We start from the raw sequence: 18,574 nt of genomic DNA on the forward strand, positions 1-18,574 counted from the left end.
AACACATAGAAGCCAGCCCCTCCCCATGCCCTCCCTCTCACACACACACTCACACACTCAGGAGGAGGACGTCACTGAGCTCGGGGAATGAGTGGCTCATTAAGAAGAAGGATGTGATATTCTGAATAGAGACTGTGAGACTCCCAGCACGTCTATTTTTAGAGCAGATATCTCTATGGCAGTCACGGCGGTGTCGGTTAATTGCAGCCACAGCCCCAGATACCAATTAAGAATGAAACAAATGCTTTTAAGGTGGGGTTTTGCTCCTCCCTACTGTAAAGGTCCTCCTCGTGTCCATTCAGAGTGGAGGCAGGAGTGTGTTTGCTCGGCGTGTTTTCCTGTGTCAGGCTGGGACATGCGGAGTGCAGTCAAAGCCTCAGCCAGGCTATTTTTAAATGAGCCCCTGTGGAAAGCAAGATCTAGTTTTTCTTGCATGTTTTTCTTTTTTTTCTTTTTTTTTTTTTTTCTTGCATTATGGTTGCCTTCTTCATATCTCAGGCTGTTGGATGTCCACCAGCTCATTGATTTGCTGTGAATCTTAGAGCTTCTCAGAGGTAAGAGTTTGCAGATGTGCTCCGAAACTTTGGTCATTAAGGATGTGTGCGCGGTGTCCCGGCGACTCGTGCCTCATTGCGGCTGTTTGTTAACCCTGGCGAGCGCTCGGCTTCTCTTTCGCTCTGATACTGTGCAGGCAGGATGACACATCCCTCTGTCATACACTTTCCTCATGACATCCTGTTAATTCATCCTGCAGTGCTTTCTCTCTCTCTCTCTCCCTCCCTCTCTCTCTCTCTCTCTCTCTGTCTCTCTCTCTCTCTTCCTCTCTCCATTTACCAAATTCAAGCAGTGTCCCTTTACAAACCCCGGTTCCCATTCATAACTATAAGCTCTGCTGTGTAACCCAGATCAGGGTTTTGTTTCTTTTTTTTTTGGTAATAATAATAACAATAGCTCTAACGTCGGTGTTTATCAGAACAAACACAAGCGAAGCGTTTCCCACTCAGTCGGTCAGAGCTTCACGAAGCTCCTGAAAGTGTTGACACTCATGTTAGCGTGGCAATGTCGTGGACGACGTTACAGAAGATAATGCGACAGCGTGAATTCACGGCCACATTTTGCCATTTCTTTTTGTTCGCTCCGACTTTCCTGGAGCTGAAAAATGTATCCCATCTTTCAATTTTTCAATGTCGGGTTCAGAAATCCAGGTAACTACCAGACGCAGTGGGTCTTCTGTGAAGTATAAAGTCATAAGGGGGAGGCATGAGCTTTCAAAAGGGATAAGACAATTACTCAGGCAGCCAGAGATGAATGACAGCTTTGGCCATTATAAAATACTCCACGTCTGCACACTCAGGAACAAACTGTGCAGGTTAACACAACAGTAACATAAAAAAACAAAAGCGCATGAATAATAACGAGCCTTGTAATGATGTTTTGACATCTATTTGTGTAATCTTATCTTTTGTAATAAGCAGCCCCTCTGATGCTCAGCACAGCTTTTGTGCATTGCTGCCAACAAATAGGAATCGAAGCCAGACCTCACATAGGAACAGAATGATTACAGTTTGCAAACAATTTGAAAACACCGATGACACAGTGCCAATATCAGTTTAATAAAAACATGCTGCGATTGTATCAAAGCTACTGGCTCGCTCTACAAAGAGTGGAGGAGAGGTGTAGATGGTGCAGTTTGGATCAAGGATAAGCTAACTTTATAGAAAATGCTCTTTGATTAATGGTGTTGTCTCCTCTCTCTCTCTCTCCGTCCTTTCCCCATGTTTTCTCTCTCTCTCTCTCCCTCTCCAGTTCCACCAGGTTAGAAGAGTGATGACCATCCTGTTCCTTACTATGGTTATTTCATACTTCAGTTGCATGAGAGCTGCGCCCCTGAGAGATGCCCCGGGCATGCGGGGCCATCGGACGGAAGGCTACTTGGGCGCCGCCGCGACGGCCGCACGGGGCCACGGGACTCCACAGAGTGGCGGCGGGCCGGGCCAGCGCGTGGAACTGCCCTCGCTCACAGACACGTTTGAGCAAGTGATAGAGGAGCTACTGGAAGTGGATGGCGAGGCGGCGCAGCTGGGACAGGGGGCCGATAAGAGCCAGGGAGGTGGGGGCCCGTCGTCCGTGGTCGCCCCGGAGACCAAGGATGTCGACCTGTACGACTCGCGGGTGATGATCAGCAACCAAGTGCCTTTGGAGCCGCCGTTGCTCTTTCTTCTGGAGGAATACAAAAACTATCTGGACGCCGCCAACATGTCCATGAGGGTGCGGCGACACTCCGACCCCTCGCGGCGCGGAGAGCTCAGCGTGTGTGACAGTATTAGCCAGTGGGTGACGGCTGTGGATAAAAAGACGGCGATAGACATGTCTGGGCAGACAGTTACCGTCATGGAAAAGGTCCCCGTCCCCAATGGCCAACTGAAGCAATACTTTTATGAGACCAAATGCGGCTCCTCGGGGTACACGAAGGAGGGCTGCAGAGGAATAGACAAGCGGCATTATAATTCCCAATGCAGGACAACCCAGTCCTACGTGCGAGCGCTCACCATGGATAGCAAAAAGAAGATCGGCTGGCGGTTTATAAGGATAGACACTTCATGTGTATGCACATTGACCATTAAAAGAGGGAGATAGTGTATAAAATGTATAGATTTTATTGAAGAGTTTAAAAAAGAGAATAAAGAGAAAATATCTATTTGTATATATACATAACAGGGTAAATTATTCCGTCAAATGAAAATTTTATGGACTGCATGTAAAAAAAGATGAAGTTTATACAGTAAAAGTGATACTACAGTCTATTTATTGAACATATTCATGACCTTGTAAACAATTAAAAAAAATCTGATCAGTCATTTGCGCCCAGTTTAAATTACTATATCACGTTTCTCAAGACATTGTGACTTGTTTACGTTGCCAAGAAAACGGAGGGAAAAAAAAAGAAAAAGAAAACGAGGCAAGGAATGAGAGGACCGTTCCATCTTCAAAAGCTTGCATGCTGCTTCAATTGTGAATTGAGAAATTCTCCACTGACAAAAAAAAAAGGATACAATGCTGACCGACAAAAAAGAAAAAAAAAATTCAGTTTACATTCTCAGCAGAAAACAATCTTCTCTCGAGTAAGTTATCTGTTTACTGTTCTAAACTTCTCAAGGTAATGTTGGAATTACATACTATGTCAAGGTGCTGTTGTCAAAGCTTTGCTGTTTATTTTTTTATCCCCACCAGAGGAAAAGATATATTTAAAAAAAATTATATATATATATATATATATATATATATATATATATATATATATATATATATATATATATATATATATATATAATGACATGTTTCTGGGTTAATATTATTCATTTTGTATGTTGTGAAGTTGTTTGCAATATTAAACTGAAATATTTGAAGAAATAAAAATGACTATAGGCAACTGAAAAACCAAAATCAATGTCGGTAAAATTTCAACAGCAATAAACTTTATCGTGCAGACGGGCAGGCAGGGAGGAGGTCGGGCAGACACATCTGCACACATCTGCACGGCACAAACTGCCACATCTGTGAACATCAAAAGCACGAGATGACTGTTACAAACAAATTGCTTCCTAAACACCGGCGGAGCTGGTTTTTCAGGCACGTCGTGAGTAGCAGACGAGCCGACGTGCTGGAATCCCGTGGAGTGGGTGGGAGGAACGCCGCTCTCCGTGTTGCTCAACAGTTTTAAGAGGGAAAAAGTGGGAGAAACCACTTCCCGCTAACCACCAAGCACACTATTCAAACCCAGGTCTGTGTTGCTCTGGCACTTTGGTGTTTACGCACACACACAGGTGTCCAGACATGCACTCCGGCTGCACATGTGGCGCTTCACAGTTACAAGAAGTTAGCATCAAGAGAAAAACCGGGGCCTCCCGAGTCTGACGGTGATGGATTCAGCCGCTCACACACTTGTGTACGTTGAGAATCCGCGGCCAACTTTTCTCTTGGAGGTGGTGCTAATCCCAACTGTAAGTCCGCCACAGGAGAACAATGAGTGAGGACTTTATGCAGCTGCACAGCCACTCAGATTAGAGGGAAAAGCCATTCTCTGTAACTGTTTTGGCATCTGGGTTAAGAGTCTGCTGAGGCTTTATATCAATATTCCCTCAGGCAGATCATAACTCAGTCCATTACATGGTGAAAACCCTTGTTTGCCAAGTCTAGACGCCACAGTTTAAGGTCGTAGTTGAATAACAATAAAATGTGTTCGACATTTTTAATCTCAGCATCATAAAACATTTCAACGTTTACCCAGAAGAGGACGTTCATCCAGAAATAGAAGGTACTCATGCATTTGAAAGCAGATGCAAACTTCCCTCTGAAGCGTCACGCCGCTCATCTTTGTAACCACTGCAACCTGAAGGTAAGTGTGTCCTCTAAAGACAACCAGGCTCAGCATTTTCTGAATGAAGATAGATTTTCACTCCCGAACAAAGAAGAGATGCTCCGCTTTCTTCTCCATTCATCCAGAAGGTCCTGATGAAGACGCTGTGAGTAAACGGACGAGGCTCCACTTCCAACAAAACACACCAAGTTTTTTCCGTCACAGTTGAACAAACATGAAAATAAGCAACAACTAAACACTAAACACAATTGGTTTACCTTCAGGATACTTCAGTAAATTCGAGCACTTGCACATCTTTAGCTTGGAGGACAACGAATCAAACAGACTGGGATGCATTTCAGATCAGGTATTCTGATCTGCTCCATTTATAATGAATAGGAGCCAGGAGCTATTTTTGTTTGACAAAGGTTAAGTAATAGAAAAGTGCCATCAGCCAATCACAGGCTCACTACAGGAGCGGATAAAGAGACTCTGAAATCACCAGTTGTCTCTGAGCCAGGCTGAAGCAGCCCATGTTTACAGAAAAGGCCAGCCAATATAGTCTCCCCTGATCATAAATCATGCATGGGAATAGATCTTACAATATAATGTGCCATAACTTGGAGCCAGGATTGTAACTAAATAAAGAAAACAAGGGAAGAAAAAAATAGAAACAATGAGCCTATTGTATTAAAGAAAAAGAACAAAGCTGCATTTCAAAAGTGTGTCTTGCTTATATCACTGCAGGTATTTTTTTTTCCATTTATTTATACACACACGATTGCATAAATATGTGTTTGAGCTCAGCTGTCAGGGGAAGCTGTGTTTCCTCACCGACAGGGGTGTGGTCAGAAGTGATTCATACTCCAAGTTTGAGGCCACAGACAGCAGTGCAGCAGCACATTTCTCTGCTCTCAGCGCGATGCAGCCTCACACCAGGCGAGGGCGCTGCCGAGGCGCTTCTTCTGCTGCTGCTCTGTGTGACCTTCCCACCGGACATCAGGTCCCCCATCCTATCACAAAGGTCAAGTGGATGGAGCTTTACTTTATTGCTACAAACTTTTTATTGGATGAAGACCCGCAAGCAGGCACAACACCAGTCTCCAAAAGTAGATCCCTTTCTACGTTTTAAACATAAGAATAAAATCATCTTGAACGTTTAACATGATGATTTAAGGACAGTGTAAAGTTCATGAGAACTAACTTTGTAAGAAAGGAATATAAATCGATTGCTTCCTTGCATTTACTTCCATACATGTGCATAAGAATGAATAATTTAAAATTACATTTTAACGCACAGTCAGAGAAAGTACAAACTAACAAAACAGTTGCGGGTAAAGTTTTGAAAGTAAAATCCAAATTTTACTCCTCAGAAATTTTTAAGTTTTCTTCCAAAAGAAGAATGTGTTTTTAGACGTCCAACGCAATAATGAATAAAATAATGAATAAAATAAAAAAATAAATAAATAAATGTGACGCATGCGGAGCGGTTCTGGGACGTTCAGGGGCTCCTCTTATAAATGTAAGATTCAGCTTGAGGGCCTCCAGAAATCAAGAAAAACGTCTAATACATCCACATATACCATCACAAATTTAGGAAAGGTTTTAAAATTACAGAAATAAAAGGTCAGTCGAAAGTAAAGCAAACATCGCGAGAGTCATCAACTCATCATTAACTCATCATCATCCTCGGGTGGTCCGTTTTACACGGTGTACCTGAACGCGTCGTGACACTGGCAGCTAGCCTAGCCGGCTAACTTTGCTAATCTGATTTATCGTCTCAGTTAAGCGCCCGTAACGTTAGCCAGGATTACTAAATTTGGTTTTACATATCTCGCCGTTTAACGCAATAATATCTACCATCGAATATCCAATTGCTGCAAGAAATGGCATCGCTTGGAGAGCCTGTGCGGCTGGAAAGAGGTAAAGTTAATTAGCTAGCTAGCTGCAGCTTCTGAATATTTGTAGTGATATGAGACATTAGCTTGTTAGCTAGCATTAGCTCTCTGCACTCGATGAATTATTTGTAAGTGAATATCGAGAGTTAAATCGTATTGTACTGTATCGCTGATCTTCACTGAATGGCAGATGTTTCACCGACTATAGAGTTTGAGTTATGTTTTAGTGGTCATCGCTATTAGAGCAACATTCGTGTGCTTTGCTTGCTAGCTAACTGGCTAATATGACAACACTCACAAAGTAACCCGGCAGGTTTGAACAAATGATTTAAAAAAAAGACTTTACTGATCGCGTCGCTTCGTTGTGATCTCTACAGATGAAACACGTTTTATTTTGAATAGTTTACATTCTTGGCTGGTGTCTCATCAAATCATCAAATGCTAATCAAATATTTAATAACATCCACGTTAACTTAGGCCAACGAACAAGCAACCTGCACATAAAGAAACGTCCCTGCAGTACATTTAGAGATAAAAACCAAATAAATGGCTTCAACCTACAGTCTGTAAGTGTGATCAGATTCGGCCACAATTAAACAGTTAAACATTACAGTGGGATGACATCCGACCTTTCTTATGGAGAGATATTGTGAAAGTGCTTTGGTAGAGTAATTGATAATTGATTTCCTTTGCTTTCCACAGGCTGAGCCTGATCCATAGTTTGTTGCTGAGATTCACACAACCTCCGTGTTATTTATTCTCTGAACAAGATGACAGAACAACGCTGAGCTTCAGAATACAAAAGCTCGTCTCCTTTATTACTTCTGGACCCTGGGAAAATGGGCAGACAGTAGCAGCGACCAGATTGCACACATATAGGTTATTCTGTGTGATCTGCGTTTTTAGATACAGTGCATTTCCCCCCATTTCATTTCTTGGAGCCTGCTTGAACTTTTTGGAGTCAGTGGGGAGGCGTGCCTCTGCTGTACCCTATTAAGTTCATAAAGTGTTGGCACTAAGCAGAAGTTAGTTTTATGCTCCTTAGGGTGAAGGAAATGATCAGATTTGCTCTCCTGGCCAGAGCTCTTGATATTGTCAGAGTGATTTTTCTCATATATATACAGTGCTCATTAGTATTTATAAACTGAATAAATATTGTGTAATTTATTACATTTAAGACATGAATTAGGGCTGTCACATATCTGCATGGGTACAGACTGAGGACTGGTATTCATGTGCCCTGATAGCTTTGTTCATGTTGTTGACAGACATCAACCGTGCCATTGAACTACTGGATAAGCTTCAGAGGACAGGGGAGGTGCCCCCCCAGAAGCTGCAGGCACTGCAGAGGGTCTTACAGAGTGAATTCTGTAACGCTGTCAGAGAAGTGAGTCAACGCTGCTGTTTTTCTACAGTTCATGTTCATCTTGTAACTCGAAACTGCAGTTTGAAACAATCACCCTGTGTTCACCTGTCCTCAGGTTTATGAACATGTGTATGAAACTGTGGACATCAACAGCAGCCCTGAAGTCCGGGCCAATGCCACAGCCAAGGTAGAATCACTAGTAGTTTCAGAGCTTTTATTTATTTATTTATTTATTTTTATGATTATTATCGTTATTATTATTATTATTTTGCATATTACAGGGACTTAACATCAACACTCGTCTCATTTTTAGGCTACGGTGGCAGCTTTTGCAGCAAGTGAGGGACACTCGCATCCACGTGTGGTGGAACTTCCCAAGACGGAAGAAGGCCTGGGCTTCAACATAATGGGCGGGAAGGAGCAAAACTCCCCGATTTACATCTCACGGATCATCCCAGGAGGCATCGCCGACCGACACGGGGGCCTGAAAAGAGGCGACCAGCTCCTGTCTGTCAACGGAGTGGTACGTTTGGTCTTCTATCAAAGACAGTCACATCTGTGACTCATCCAACACGTAGACATTCAACAGAGCATCAGTTTCATCCTATATGCAGACATTTACAGTAGAGAAGAAGCGAAATATTTTATTGAAATTCTCATTCTATTGTATCCAAGCGTTAGTCAATCTTTATTTCAATAATGAACAAACGGGGACTTACTGAGGGGAGCTACAGAGAAACACTAAAGACAGGGAGATGCATGTAAAGGACAAGAAGTAGAGAATAAAAACAAACGCTAAATAATAAAACATAATAGTAAAGTTTTAGAATATTCAAAGTCTAAATATCCAAAAGAAAATATTGGTTAACCTGAAGTTCACCACCTGAAGACCCAGAGTGGCAAAATTCGAGTGAGCAAATTTATCTTCATCATTCTCAGGTAATTGAAGAAGAAAAAAAACATTTGAGGACTCTTCTTGTGATTTTCCTCATAAACTCACCACATCCTAGAAAATTAAACTGAACTGAGGTGGCTCATGAACTGTTATCGGTTGAGAATTCAATCAGGTCAAATTAGTGACCGCAAAGCCAGACAACCTCTCATAGTTTAATGCTCCTGGTTTCAGTTTCCTCTGACCGGAGCTGGGCTTGGGTCTCCCATGTTGTGGGTCATCGGTAAGAAGTTAGCAGCTGTGGAGCACGAAGCAGTAGCAGCGAAGCTGCAGGCGAACATGAAGCCGGCAGTCACTTTTCCATCAGTGCACCGTGAGGCCGAGGGTGCAGCGCCTTGGATCAGCTTCACAATCAAACTGATTTACTGCGACTTTAAGTGCCTGGTGGAGAGAGAGACATCAGATGATTTGACTCAAACGTGGCTTGACTAAGCCGTTCCAGATCCCGTTGTTGGTCTTGGCGATGTCTTCATCATAACGACCGACAGGACTCGTCAATCAGGCGAGACGAGGGGGCCGCGGAGTCTGCATCAGCAACAGGTGGAGTAATAACATCAAAAGCTGTTGCAAAGTCTGTACACCAGACGCAGAGATGCCGATGATTCGAAGCACATTTCTAAATCCATCACGAACAACTTCAAGAACTGCAGGCCGATCCGTGTCACGTTTCCCTGATATGAACATCGCTGCAAATCTGTACAGAGATCTTAAATAAGATTTGAGACAGGTGGAAAAAGTTTGCAGCATGAGGTGAACTGTTTGGGGAAAGTGTGTGAAGGGAAATAAATGGGAAAAAATAAAGACAAAAAAACCTTCAAGTCTGAGTAATAATATCTATCTCCATGTGGGTTAATAAGTTTTGACTCTTCCCAAATAATTGTACCTTTTTTCATAAGGTCATTTAGAAGTAGATTACAGCTTAATTTTTCTTTTCTCCTGTATCACCTCCTGGGTCAATGAAATAATGTAATTTGTCACATCTAATGAAGCACTACTGCACTAGATTCCTACGCACCGAGTAGATATACGGGCCTGAGGTTACAGAATGTGTGAAGAAGGCTTAGTGAGCGTTACGATGCTAGGTTTTTTTTTTGTTTGTTTGTTTTTTTCTGTTATCCTTTCATTTGACCTGTATTTACGTGAGTAACCTCATTGAGAAACATGTTTTCTTTTTTTTTTTCTTTTCCCCCCACTCACAGGAGAAGGACTTTAAAACTCACATAACTTTACATAAAGCTACACAGATATCTTGGAGACAAGCTTGGTGTCTGTTTTGGGCAACAGAAATAGCACTGTGGTCTGAGAGAGCACATTTCAAATCACACAGACCTCGACAACATCGTTTTCACGGATAGATGTTATTGTTGAAACACAACATGTCACCTTTAAAGCTCTTGCCCGGAGTTTTGACAGAATGAGTTTTTTTTTAATCCAACATCTCGAGGTTCCTTCCCTCCCTCTGCTTTCATGAGCGACCAAGCCACGCCGATTTAATTGTGCACGTGCATTACCCGAGAGTTGAAAATGAGAGCCTCTGAGTCCTTCAGCATCCTACATGTTTAGCTGTTTACGGTGGATGTTCAGCAGACAGTGGATATATCCGAAGTAAGCGCGGCGGCTGCTGCGTAGCTAACTCTCCTCTAGCTGGGCGAGTGCGCGCGCGTGCTCTCTGGCTGCGCGCACACGTTGATTGACAGCATGACAAAGCGGAAGCTCGAAATCTATTGGCTGAAGCTGACCGGCGCTTTTTCGGATAACATGGGGGTCTATGAGACGAAGGTGGAGCTCATAAATAAATTTTTATATTGCTTTATTTTAATATTATAGTATCGAACCAGACTAACACATTTAAACTCGGTTAAAAAAATGATACATACATTGGAAACGAACGGAAACTCCGAACACCAGCTTTAATGATCATCCCGACGTTGAACCAGAATTGTGCAACCTCTCATATTGAACTTGTTGCCTCCCAGGAGGATGAACATGTCTGCAGAAATGCGTTCAACATGTTTATTAGGCTGTAAAGATTTGCACAGTTGTTTTTAGTCAAAACCAGTGAATGTAAATGTACTTTTATTTATTTATTTATTTATTTTTGGGCCTAAAATAAAACTCTGCAGGGCGTCTTTAAGACTCCTACGCATGAACGTTCATCGGCAGTGGCTGTTGCTTTCTATGCTTGGGTGGTTTTAAATTCCAGCACCAGGAAAAAACAATCATCCTTTTGACTCTCCCTCATAAAAAAAAATTCTAAATTACAACCCGTTATACGGTAAGTTGAACCAGGTTGCCGAAGCGCACGTTGGAACCCAGTTCGCTCCAGCTACCTATAAAACCCTGAGGTCATTGTTTATTCCAGAGATTACTACGTATCCCGTTGATCCCGTGCTTAACGCTCGCCGGCGGTACAGTAAATTCCATGCAGATCGATGTATAAAAACTGTACGAATGTGGGTTTTTTTAGTTTTTTTTTTGTTTTGTTTTTTTTGTCTGCCAGAACCTCACGGCGCGTTTCTGTGTGTGTTTCAGAGTGTTGAAGGCGAGCACCACGAGAAAGCGGTGGAGCTCCTCAAAGCAGCTCAGGGCACGGTGAAGCTGGTAGTAAGGTACACCCCCAAAGTCCTGGAGGAGATGGAGTCACGCTTTGAGAAAATGAGGTCGGCGAAGCGCCGGCAACAGAACAACTATCCTCAGTAGGATTCGGCGGCGCCGATGCCCAGCTCCCATGTCTCTCTCTCTCTCTCTCTCTCTCTCTCTCTCTCTCTCTCACTCTCTCCTCCTTGAGCCTTCTGGCCATCTGTTCTGGTCTCTTTTCTTATCTCCCTGCTCACAAAAATACACAAGTCTAGTTTTGAGTTCCTCCTCACACACTCTGCATGTTGTGCTTTGACCCATTTCTGTAGCATTTTTTTGTTTTTTTTAATATTTATCATGGTTACTGTACTGGACACTTGGAACACTACGATGATTGTGATTATCAGCATGTGTCACGCCGTGTGCATTATTTTTTTCAATTGACAATTTGAATGCAATTTTGAGTACTTTTGAGATAAACAATACAAACAATACGACTGGACAGGCAGTGTTTTTAATGGTTTGGTCACTACCGAGTGCCTCAGGGCAAACACATCTACACCACTCGTTATTTTTAAAGTAGAATCGAAGGCAAACGCCGAAAGATGCCGTTTATTGCAGCATGTATGTTCAGAGTGGAGAAGCTTTGGGGAATTTAATGAGAGATTTTGTTTATTTGAGAGATAAAATAACTCCTGCAAGGTCACTTCAAAACAAAAGCGGTGGATTGTTTTTAAGACTTTTGTTTGGTTTTTTTTTCCCCCTCTTTCTCTGGGTTTACCCTCCAAGGTCTCCAACGTCATGTCGTGCTATAAAAAGCCCAGCAGCTACTGTAAGTGATGTAATGGGGTCTCAGCAACTTGTGAACTAGCTCGCTGCCACAGTAGAGATGGGTTGTTTTTGTTTTCCTCCACTTTCATTAAGACATTTAAACCTTGACTGTAAACTCCGTCAGCCTGACCAGACGAAACCTGTTCGTCTGTTTTGTCGGGAATGTGCTCAATATCACTTTTTTTTTCTCCCCCTTTTGTCAGGTTACTTAATTAGAAGCCGGTTATGTAACGTGTCTTTGATCTTGCAGAAAAACTGCTTGTAGGTATTGTTTGCATCACTGTGCAACTCTACGTGAATTTAATTCAGATGTTTATTCTATCAGCTGATCTCTGATCGTTAGATTAACTTTTTATTTTCTAAAAGAAGAAAAAAAAAAGAAGCCAACTTGAATTTTCTTCACTCCTTTTATGTCCATATTCTGTTTCTGGTTTCAACAGTAATGAGGACCTCATGCTGTCAGCTCATTTACATTTTCTATCTGCTTTGAATATTGTGTTACTCACTTTTTATTTTTTATTTTCTTGATAGAGCTGGATCTTGAAATTCTTCATTTCATCCTGTTAATCGGTTACTTTCAGTTAACAAGCATAACATTGGTGTTTGGTCGAGACACACTGACAATATTTATTACTAAAACAATACTTTCTACATTTCAATAATTTACAGCAATAATTTCTACATTTTTACAAGAGATTTAATGCAACACTCATGCTGTTCTAATTGTTTTTTCTTCATGAAAGTCAACATGATAATGGTACTTTATATGTGATCTGCAGATTACACATCGCCTTCAAATAAGAATCATGACAGGCATGTAATTACTGTCAAACTCGGTTTGTTCTGGGTCGGTTTCAGTCGTCTTCTGTGTGCTGTATATGTAGATTTACACATCCTCATGTGACACATGGGAGTATTTTCTTGTTTGCATGTTCAGCTATCATCAAGAAACTTTGATATTTTTATCTCAGTTAATGAACAGAGAAGCCTATAATGTGTCTGCAGAGCCACTTTTAGCTTAATTCAATATTTATTTACTTTTTGTTTCACTTGTAAGAGTATTTAAAACACAATTTGAGGATTTAAAGTTGTCTATTGTTGAAGGGAAGTTTCTTCTTGTCACTTTACAATTGGCTGAAAACTCATTCTCTGTGACTCGCAAGTTAATATCCCCAAATAAGTCAGCTAGGAGTTTGTACCTTTTTGATTTAGTAATATTTGTCAATCTATTCTGCAGTGTTAATACCAGCTACAATCATTTTGATTGATTACACGTGATTGCAGGTTCACTGCTCGATGCCACATTGATCTTTACAAGACTTCTAGTCTGCAGGGTAAATGAAGAGGACTCAATTATCAAATGTATTGATCAGAAAAAAATCTAGAACAAGTTTATTTTTTAGATATTTATTGATTGTAGATGTATTTAGCATAATGTAAAGTAGGCTTTAGCTTGGTAAGCCATATTACCGTCCAGTCTCAGGATCCACTCGCAGCGTAGAGACAGGAGCGTAGTGACGAAGATGAAATGACGAAATGTAGAAGTCCGGCAGACATCCGGTGGGTCGTCCACTTGCTACCTTGACAAACCTATTCAAACATCAGTCCTGGTCAGGGTTTTTTATTTTTGTTTTTTTGAATCAAAGCTTCTGAAAATGGGTCACAGTTTGTTTTCCTCTGCAGCTGCGTTTGTTACTTAGTTTCTCCACAGGAGCGGTTTCCATTTGTTGTTTCACCTGCAACACAGGTTGAATCAGAATGACACCAGTTTCTCCAGCAAACCGATAAGAGATCATTTAAAAACAATTATTAAAGTTTGTCATATTTTAGCAGGGAATTATAATTTAAGAACAGATCTCTCCAGCACTTCACTGACCGCTGTCAGGAGTATAAATCCAGAAATGCCATCAGATCTGCAGTGATGGCCTCCAGTTCCTTTTTTCTCACTCCAAAATCCATGGACTTGTCAGAGTCTTCACTTGAATGTCTGGTGTACCTGCAGCCCGTCGTTTTATTGAATCGTATGCTTTTCTTTTTTAACATGACGCTTTAAATATTGCAAGAGAAAATATGATACACGCTGAGCACACTGGCCGATTGTCTTTCGTGGGTGTGCTCCCCGTCATTAAAACCGCTGAAGTGTGTGGGACAAAGCATAAAAACACAACCACAAAGCAGTGCTGCAAAAAGTGAATGCAAATCAATTATCTATGCAAGGTCGTGTAGAAACTTTGAAAATAATCCACATTGGTGCAAAGTGGCTTCGATTTGACTGCAGAATGTTCCTATAAATGACTTATTTTGATGTAATGTTAACATTTTGGAACCACTGCGTTTTGCCTGCAATGGAGACTCACAGCATTTCGATCCGACATTTACAAAGTTTGCTACTGTAATGCTTTTCATACTGACCACCGTCAATTAGCCGCAGTGAAAACCTACATATTAACCTTGCTATCCAATTAAACCCTGTCGAGATACCGCGGAAGAACAGCCGTCAACCGTTTGTTTTACGCTTCCCTATTCAGCATTTAAAGGCAGCCCTGATGGAGGTGCAAGCGTGAATGAATGCTTATTGTTTTTGTCAAAAGCAAGCTGATAAGAATGGAACAAACACTTCATTAGTTAATTAAATCGGCTATAGATGGTTTTCAAAGTGTGAGGCTGACCACCAGAGGAAACGTAGAAATATAAACCATTCAATTTATTGCAGATGAAATAGGCTGTGTGTGTGTGTGTCTCCATCCTCCCACACTTTGAAAACCTCCCATCTACACAATAGCATTGTTCTCTCCTGTGCTACACTTGAAAATGCTAAATAGAGAGATTTAAAGTGACGTGTTGCCCGGTAGACTTGCCTGAACGTGTGGTTAGTAATAGACCAATACGACGAGAAACCTTTAGAGGAGCTAGGATGTATATAAAAGTCCTAATAAACTGTAAAGTTTGTCCCTTAATTGTTTTACCTGACATTAGCTGTCTAGCTTCTCACATGGCGATCTGTCACTACTCACACACGTGCACACACACACTTGTATAGTGAATCAGGAAAGCGTATAACGAGACCTGGTGTTGATATTGCACAGTCACACTCTCCACTGAATGTCACCGACCGTCGTCTGACTTGGTTGCAAACTTTTTTGTGACGTAACGCTTCAACTTTCTACCCGTTTTCTTGTCTGTATATTGGAATGGTCAATAGAGTATTTTTTATAACGGTTTTTTTTTTCCTTTTGATATTTTTCTCAATTTTTATAAGTGATTTTTTCCTAAAAATCGATACCGAGGAATGATTGGTACTTCCATTTTCACTGTGTACCAGGGCCGTGTCGGCTCGGCCCCTCCCGGAAAGCTCTCCTCCATCGGCTGCATCTTTTCCGAGGTCCGGACCGACTGCTTTTCTTTCTAAGACCAAGACCAAACTTGCAACATTTGTGGGAATTTTGATAATGTTTGGAAACGTTTTAGTCGGTGCTTATTTAAGATTAATGCCTGTAGAGACTGTGTTGTGTTATTTTTGTGTTTTCCGATTTGTCATCTAATTTTACTGTGTTACATGATGTGGAATGTAAAACGTTGTGACGTAGAACATAATACTAGTTAAATTTAAAGCTCATTAAACTGTGCTCACATTTATGACTTTCATATGTCTTCTTGACTGTCTTTTAAACACGACTTTTTTTTCCCCCAATTTTGATGTTCTGAAGTTGCTAGCCGCGGCACAAGATATTAAATGAGCAAAATTCAAACATAAGAGCAGCATCTCGCATAAATGAATATTATCACTGATCAGTTTATCTATAAAAACCGTTCACTTCCTCAGGGTTAAAATAGATAATAATCCTTTATGCTCTTCAGTTGTGAAGAGCCTGAGATCATCTGAATTCCTGATAGTTCGTCACAGTAGCTGTTCGAAACCTGCGGCTCAGGACCCTCATCAAGGACGTGATAGGTTGCGCTGTAGAGTAGTGGTGAGCTCCCTCACCTCACGGTGAGGAAAATCCCCGGTTCCACTCTGATTGGAGGCTCGTCTGTGTAGTTTGAATATTCTCACCCTCTCCCTCCCACAGTCCCAAAACGTTTCCAATTAATATAATCAAAGGGAAGATAACATCATCAAAAAACAGTTATTTATCGTTGCAGTTGTTCAAAAGTTCCTTCAAAGCACACACGAAAGAGTAAAGTTTAATTTTTAAAAACAAACTAGTTATCTATGAAGTGAATAAACTCATTTAATCTGTCCAGCAAGATACTTTTTAGGACTTTTGACAGTCTGATGGCCAGTCATTACCCGGCCTGCCAACTTTCCCAGCTTTAGACTTAATGACTGGCACTAGCAGAACAGACAGCATGGAGTCTGGGAGGGAGCCACGGATCATAAAAAGCAGTAAAACAGATAGCAAGGAGAGAAACTACTCTCACACTGCCATATTTAAGGCATTTTGCCTGTAATATAAACCACTTGTGTAGTTAAAAAGGTAGAAAAAATATGATTCTAAGTGCATCTCTTGCTGTTGAATACAGGTTTTGTGCCAAACATTTACGACGTGTCTGTTCTTATTTAACGCAGCCCCCACTCTTCAAAATAAGAGTCATGTCTGACACACGCAAATACACACACACACACACACACACTACAAAGCTATACTTGATGTTGGATGAATGAAAAAATGTCAGGGGTGACCCGAGGGTGAACTCTCACACTCATCTGTTCAAATAATTTTCTGACAAATCTGACACACACTCTGCTTGACGTCATTGACGGCGTCCGGCACCAGTGTTGCTTTCCAGCCCGGCGCTCCGTCTCTCACCGTCTGGACGGAGTAACCGGCAGCCAGGAGGGATGGAAACTGTGATTAAAGTACCGCGGCACTTTTTCGATAACCGGCGCAAACAGTTGTGCTATTTTAACCATCAAAGGAAATATTCAAATGACACACGCACTTTGCAACAGGGAGGAGCAACTCTGGGTATTTTTAGGGTCACATAATGTTCTGATCGCGTAGTGAAGCGGTTCGCTCTTCCACCTCGCAGTGAGAAAAACCCCGGTTTGAGTTTCATCGTCATGGATTTTCTGGATTCCTCCCACTGTCCGCAATCATGCATTTGGGGGGAAAATAAAATAAAATCAGAGAAACGCCTATGAACAAGAAGAACATGCAAACTCACAGAGAAAGGCCTGGACCTCTGTCTGTCACCTCCATTGTTCTCCTTCCGCTCCCTGATCTGTGAGCCAGGAAAAGCACAGGTGTTACTAATAACACTAACGACGGCTCCACTCCAGTAATTACTGTCAGGCTGGAGTAATTATTGCACCTGTGTTGGTGTTTACATCCCCAAACCCTGGTAACTCGTGTCCTCAATGTGGGTGATTTCCTCTAATAAATGCTGCTGTTTTGTTTTTTGTTTTTTAAAATCTGAATTCTTGAAGTTTCAGGATTGTAGCACCCTCAATAAACCTTTCCCCTCCTGAATGTAAACTGAGCTTTTCCACACATCCACACACGCCGTGGCCATCTACGAGCAGCTCTCAGCGGTGAATCGGGAGGCTGTTTGCCTGGAGACGAACGGCGCACGTGACAGCGATTCATTAGAGCTGGTAGTTCACACACTCCGGCTTGAGACCACAGCACAGCTGCTGGCTTCTCGCGGCGTCGACGCCATCCACTTGCAGACTCTCTCATGTGCGGAGGCTTCACTTCGTCTTCTCTGGCACGCAAAATCAATCACACCCAGGAGCAGGAGCAAGCACAGCAGCGGGAGCCGAGCGAGAAGCAGGAGGCCAAACAGGATCAGGAGCCAAAGCAGCAGCAGACGAGGAGCAAAGAAATTGATTCATGTTGAGCACAAGAGGGAAAAAAAAAAAGAAAAAAAAAAAAGGCCACGATCAGAAGAAGCTGGCAAATCGGTGTACTGTAGTACCACAAAAGCACATAGATTTAGTAAAAGATATGTTTTTTATTTGGCAGATATGCATTTGTTGACACGTATCTTGGAGGCAATAATTCTGATAATGTTGGATGGCCTGATTATACTGCCAACAGCAACATGCATTCATGGAAGAAGAGTTAAATATGTGAGGTGCGACGATAAATAAATAGAGATACCAATGCCAAACGTAGTTTGAGCACTTTATTTGTTACATAAACAAATAATTAGATGAGAACCCTGTCCAATGATAACAGTTTGTGATTGTACATCACATACAGTTTGTGTATGATTGTAACCAGAAGACAAAATGAAGCAGCCTGAACTGCGTGTTTGAACTGTGACCTTTTTGGTTTAACATTCAAAATGTCTTTACTATATTAGTAAGACTTTAATTTTTCTCAAAAAATAAAAAAAAAATTCTGAATGAAAAAAGACTGGAATAAAAGAAAAACTAGTTATACCTGACAGGTAGTCCATGTCTCATTTAAAGGCGTTTTCCATGTGCACGTCCAAGAATAACCCACATGGAAATGAGCACATTGACTAACAATTCAAGTGAGACTTTTCTCTGTGGTTCATAGTTTCTCAATAAAGGCTTTCCACAGCAGTCAGTCCAGCAAAATAAATTACTTCAGATCAGTTTCAAAAACCTGGCAGTGTAT

The 18,574-nt window shown here is 41.6% G+C and overlaps 2 protein-coding genes across 9 annotated transcripts in view; both read left to right on the top strand.

Annotated features, from left to right (window-relative positions):
- Positions 1 to 3,063, top strand: part of LOC115409532 (brain-derived neurotrophic factor) — a 29,189-nt gene extending 26,126 nt beyond the window's left edge. For all 7 annotated transcript variants that reach the window (XM_030120798.1, XM_030121237.1, XM_030120869.1 and 4 more), the window contains one exon: positions 1,807 to 3,063. In XM_030120798.1, the coding sequence (XP_029976658.1) occupies positions 1,807 to 2,637 (831 nt within the window). In that variant the 3' untranslated portion in view covers positions 2,638 to 3,063. The remainder of the gene's footprint in view (positions 1 to 1,806) is intronic.
- Positions 3,064 to 6,079: 3,016 nt separating this feature from the next.
- Positions 6,080 to 15,617, top strand: LOC115409959 (protein lin-7 homolog C). 2 transcript variants are annotated; one of them, XM_030082233.1, is made up of 6 exons: positions 6,080 to 6,280; positions 7,524 to 7,642; positions 7,737 to 7,808; positions 7,935 to 8,144; positions 11,106 to 11,305; positions 11,346 to 15,617. In XM_030082233.1, the coding sequence occupies exons 1-5, from the start codon at positions 6,244 to 6,246 to the stop codon at positions 11,271 to 11,273; spliced, it is 606 nt and encodes a 201-aa protein (XP_029938093.1). In that variant the 5' UTR covers positions 6,080 to 6,243; the 3' UTR covers positions 11,274 to 11,305; positions 11,346 to 15,617. The 2 variants fall into 2 exon arrangements, with proteins under 2 accessions (XP_029938093.1, XP_029938012.1); XM_030082152.1 differs by having other exon boundaries at positions 11,106 to 15,617.
- The last annotated feature ends 2,957 nt before the right edge of the window (positions 15,618 to 18,574 follow it).

Source organism: Salarias fasciatus, chromosome 1 (assembly GCF_902148845.1).
Source record: "Salarias fasciatus chromosome 1, fSalaFa1.1, whole genome shotgun sequence".
Classification (NCBI taxonomy): Eukaryota; Metazoa; Chordata; class Actinopteri; order Blenniiformes; family Blenniidae; genus Salarias; species Salarias fasciatus.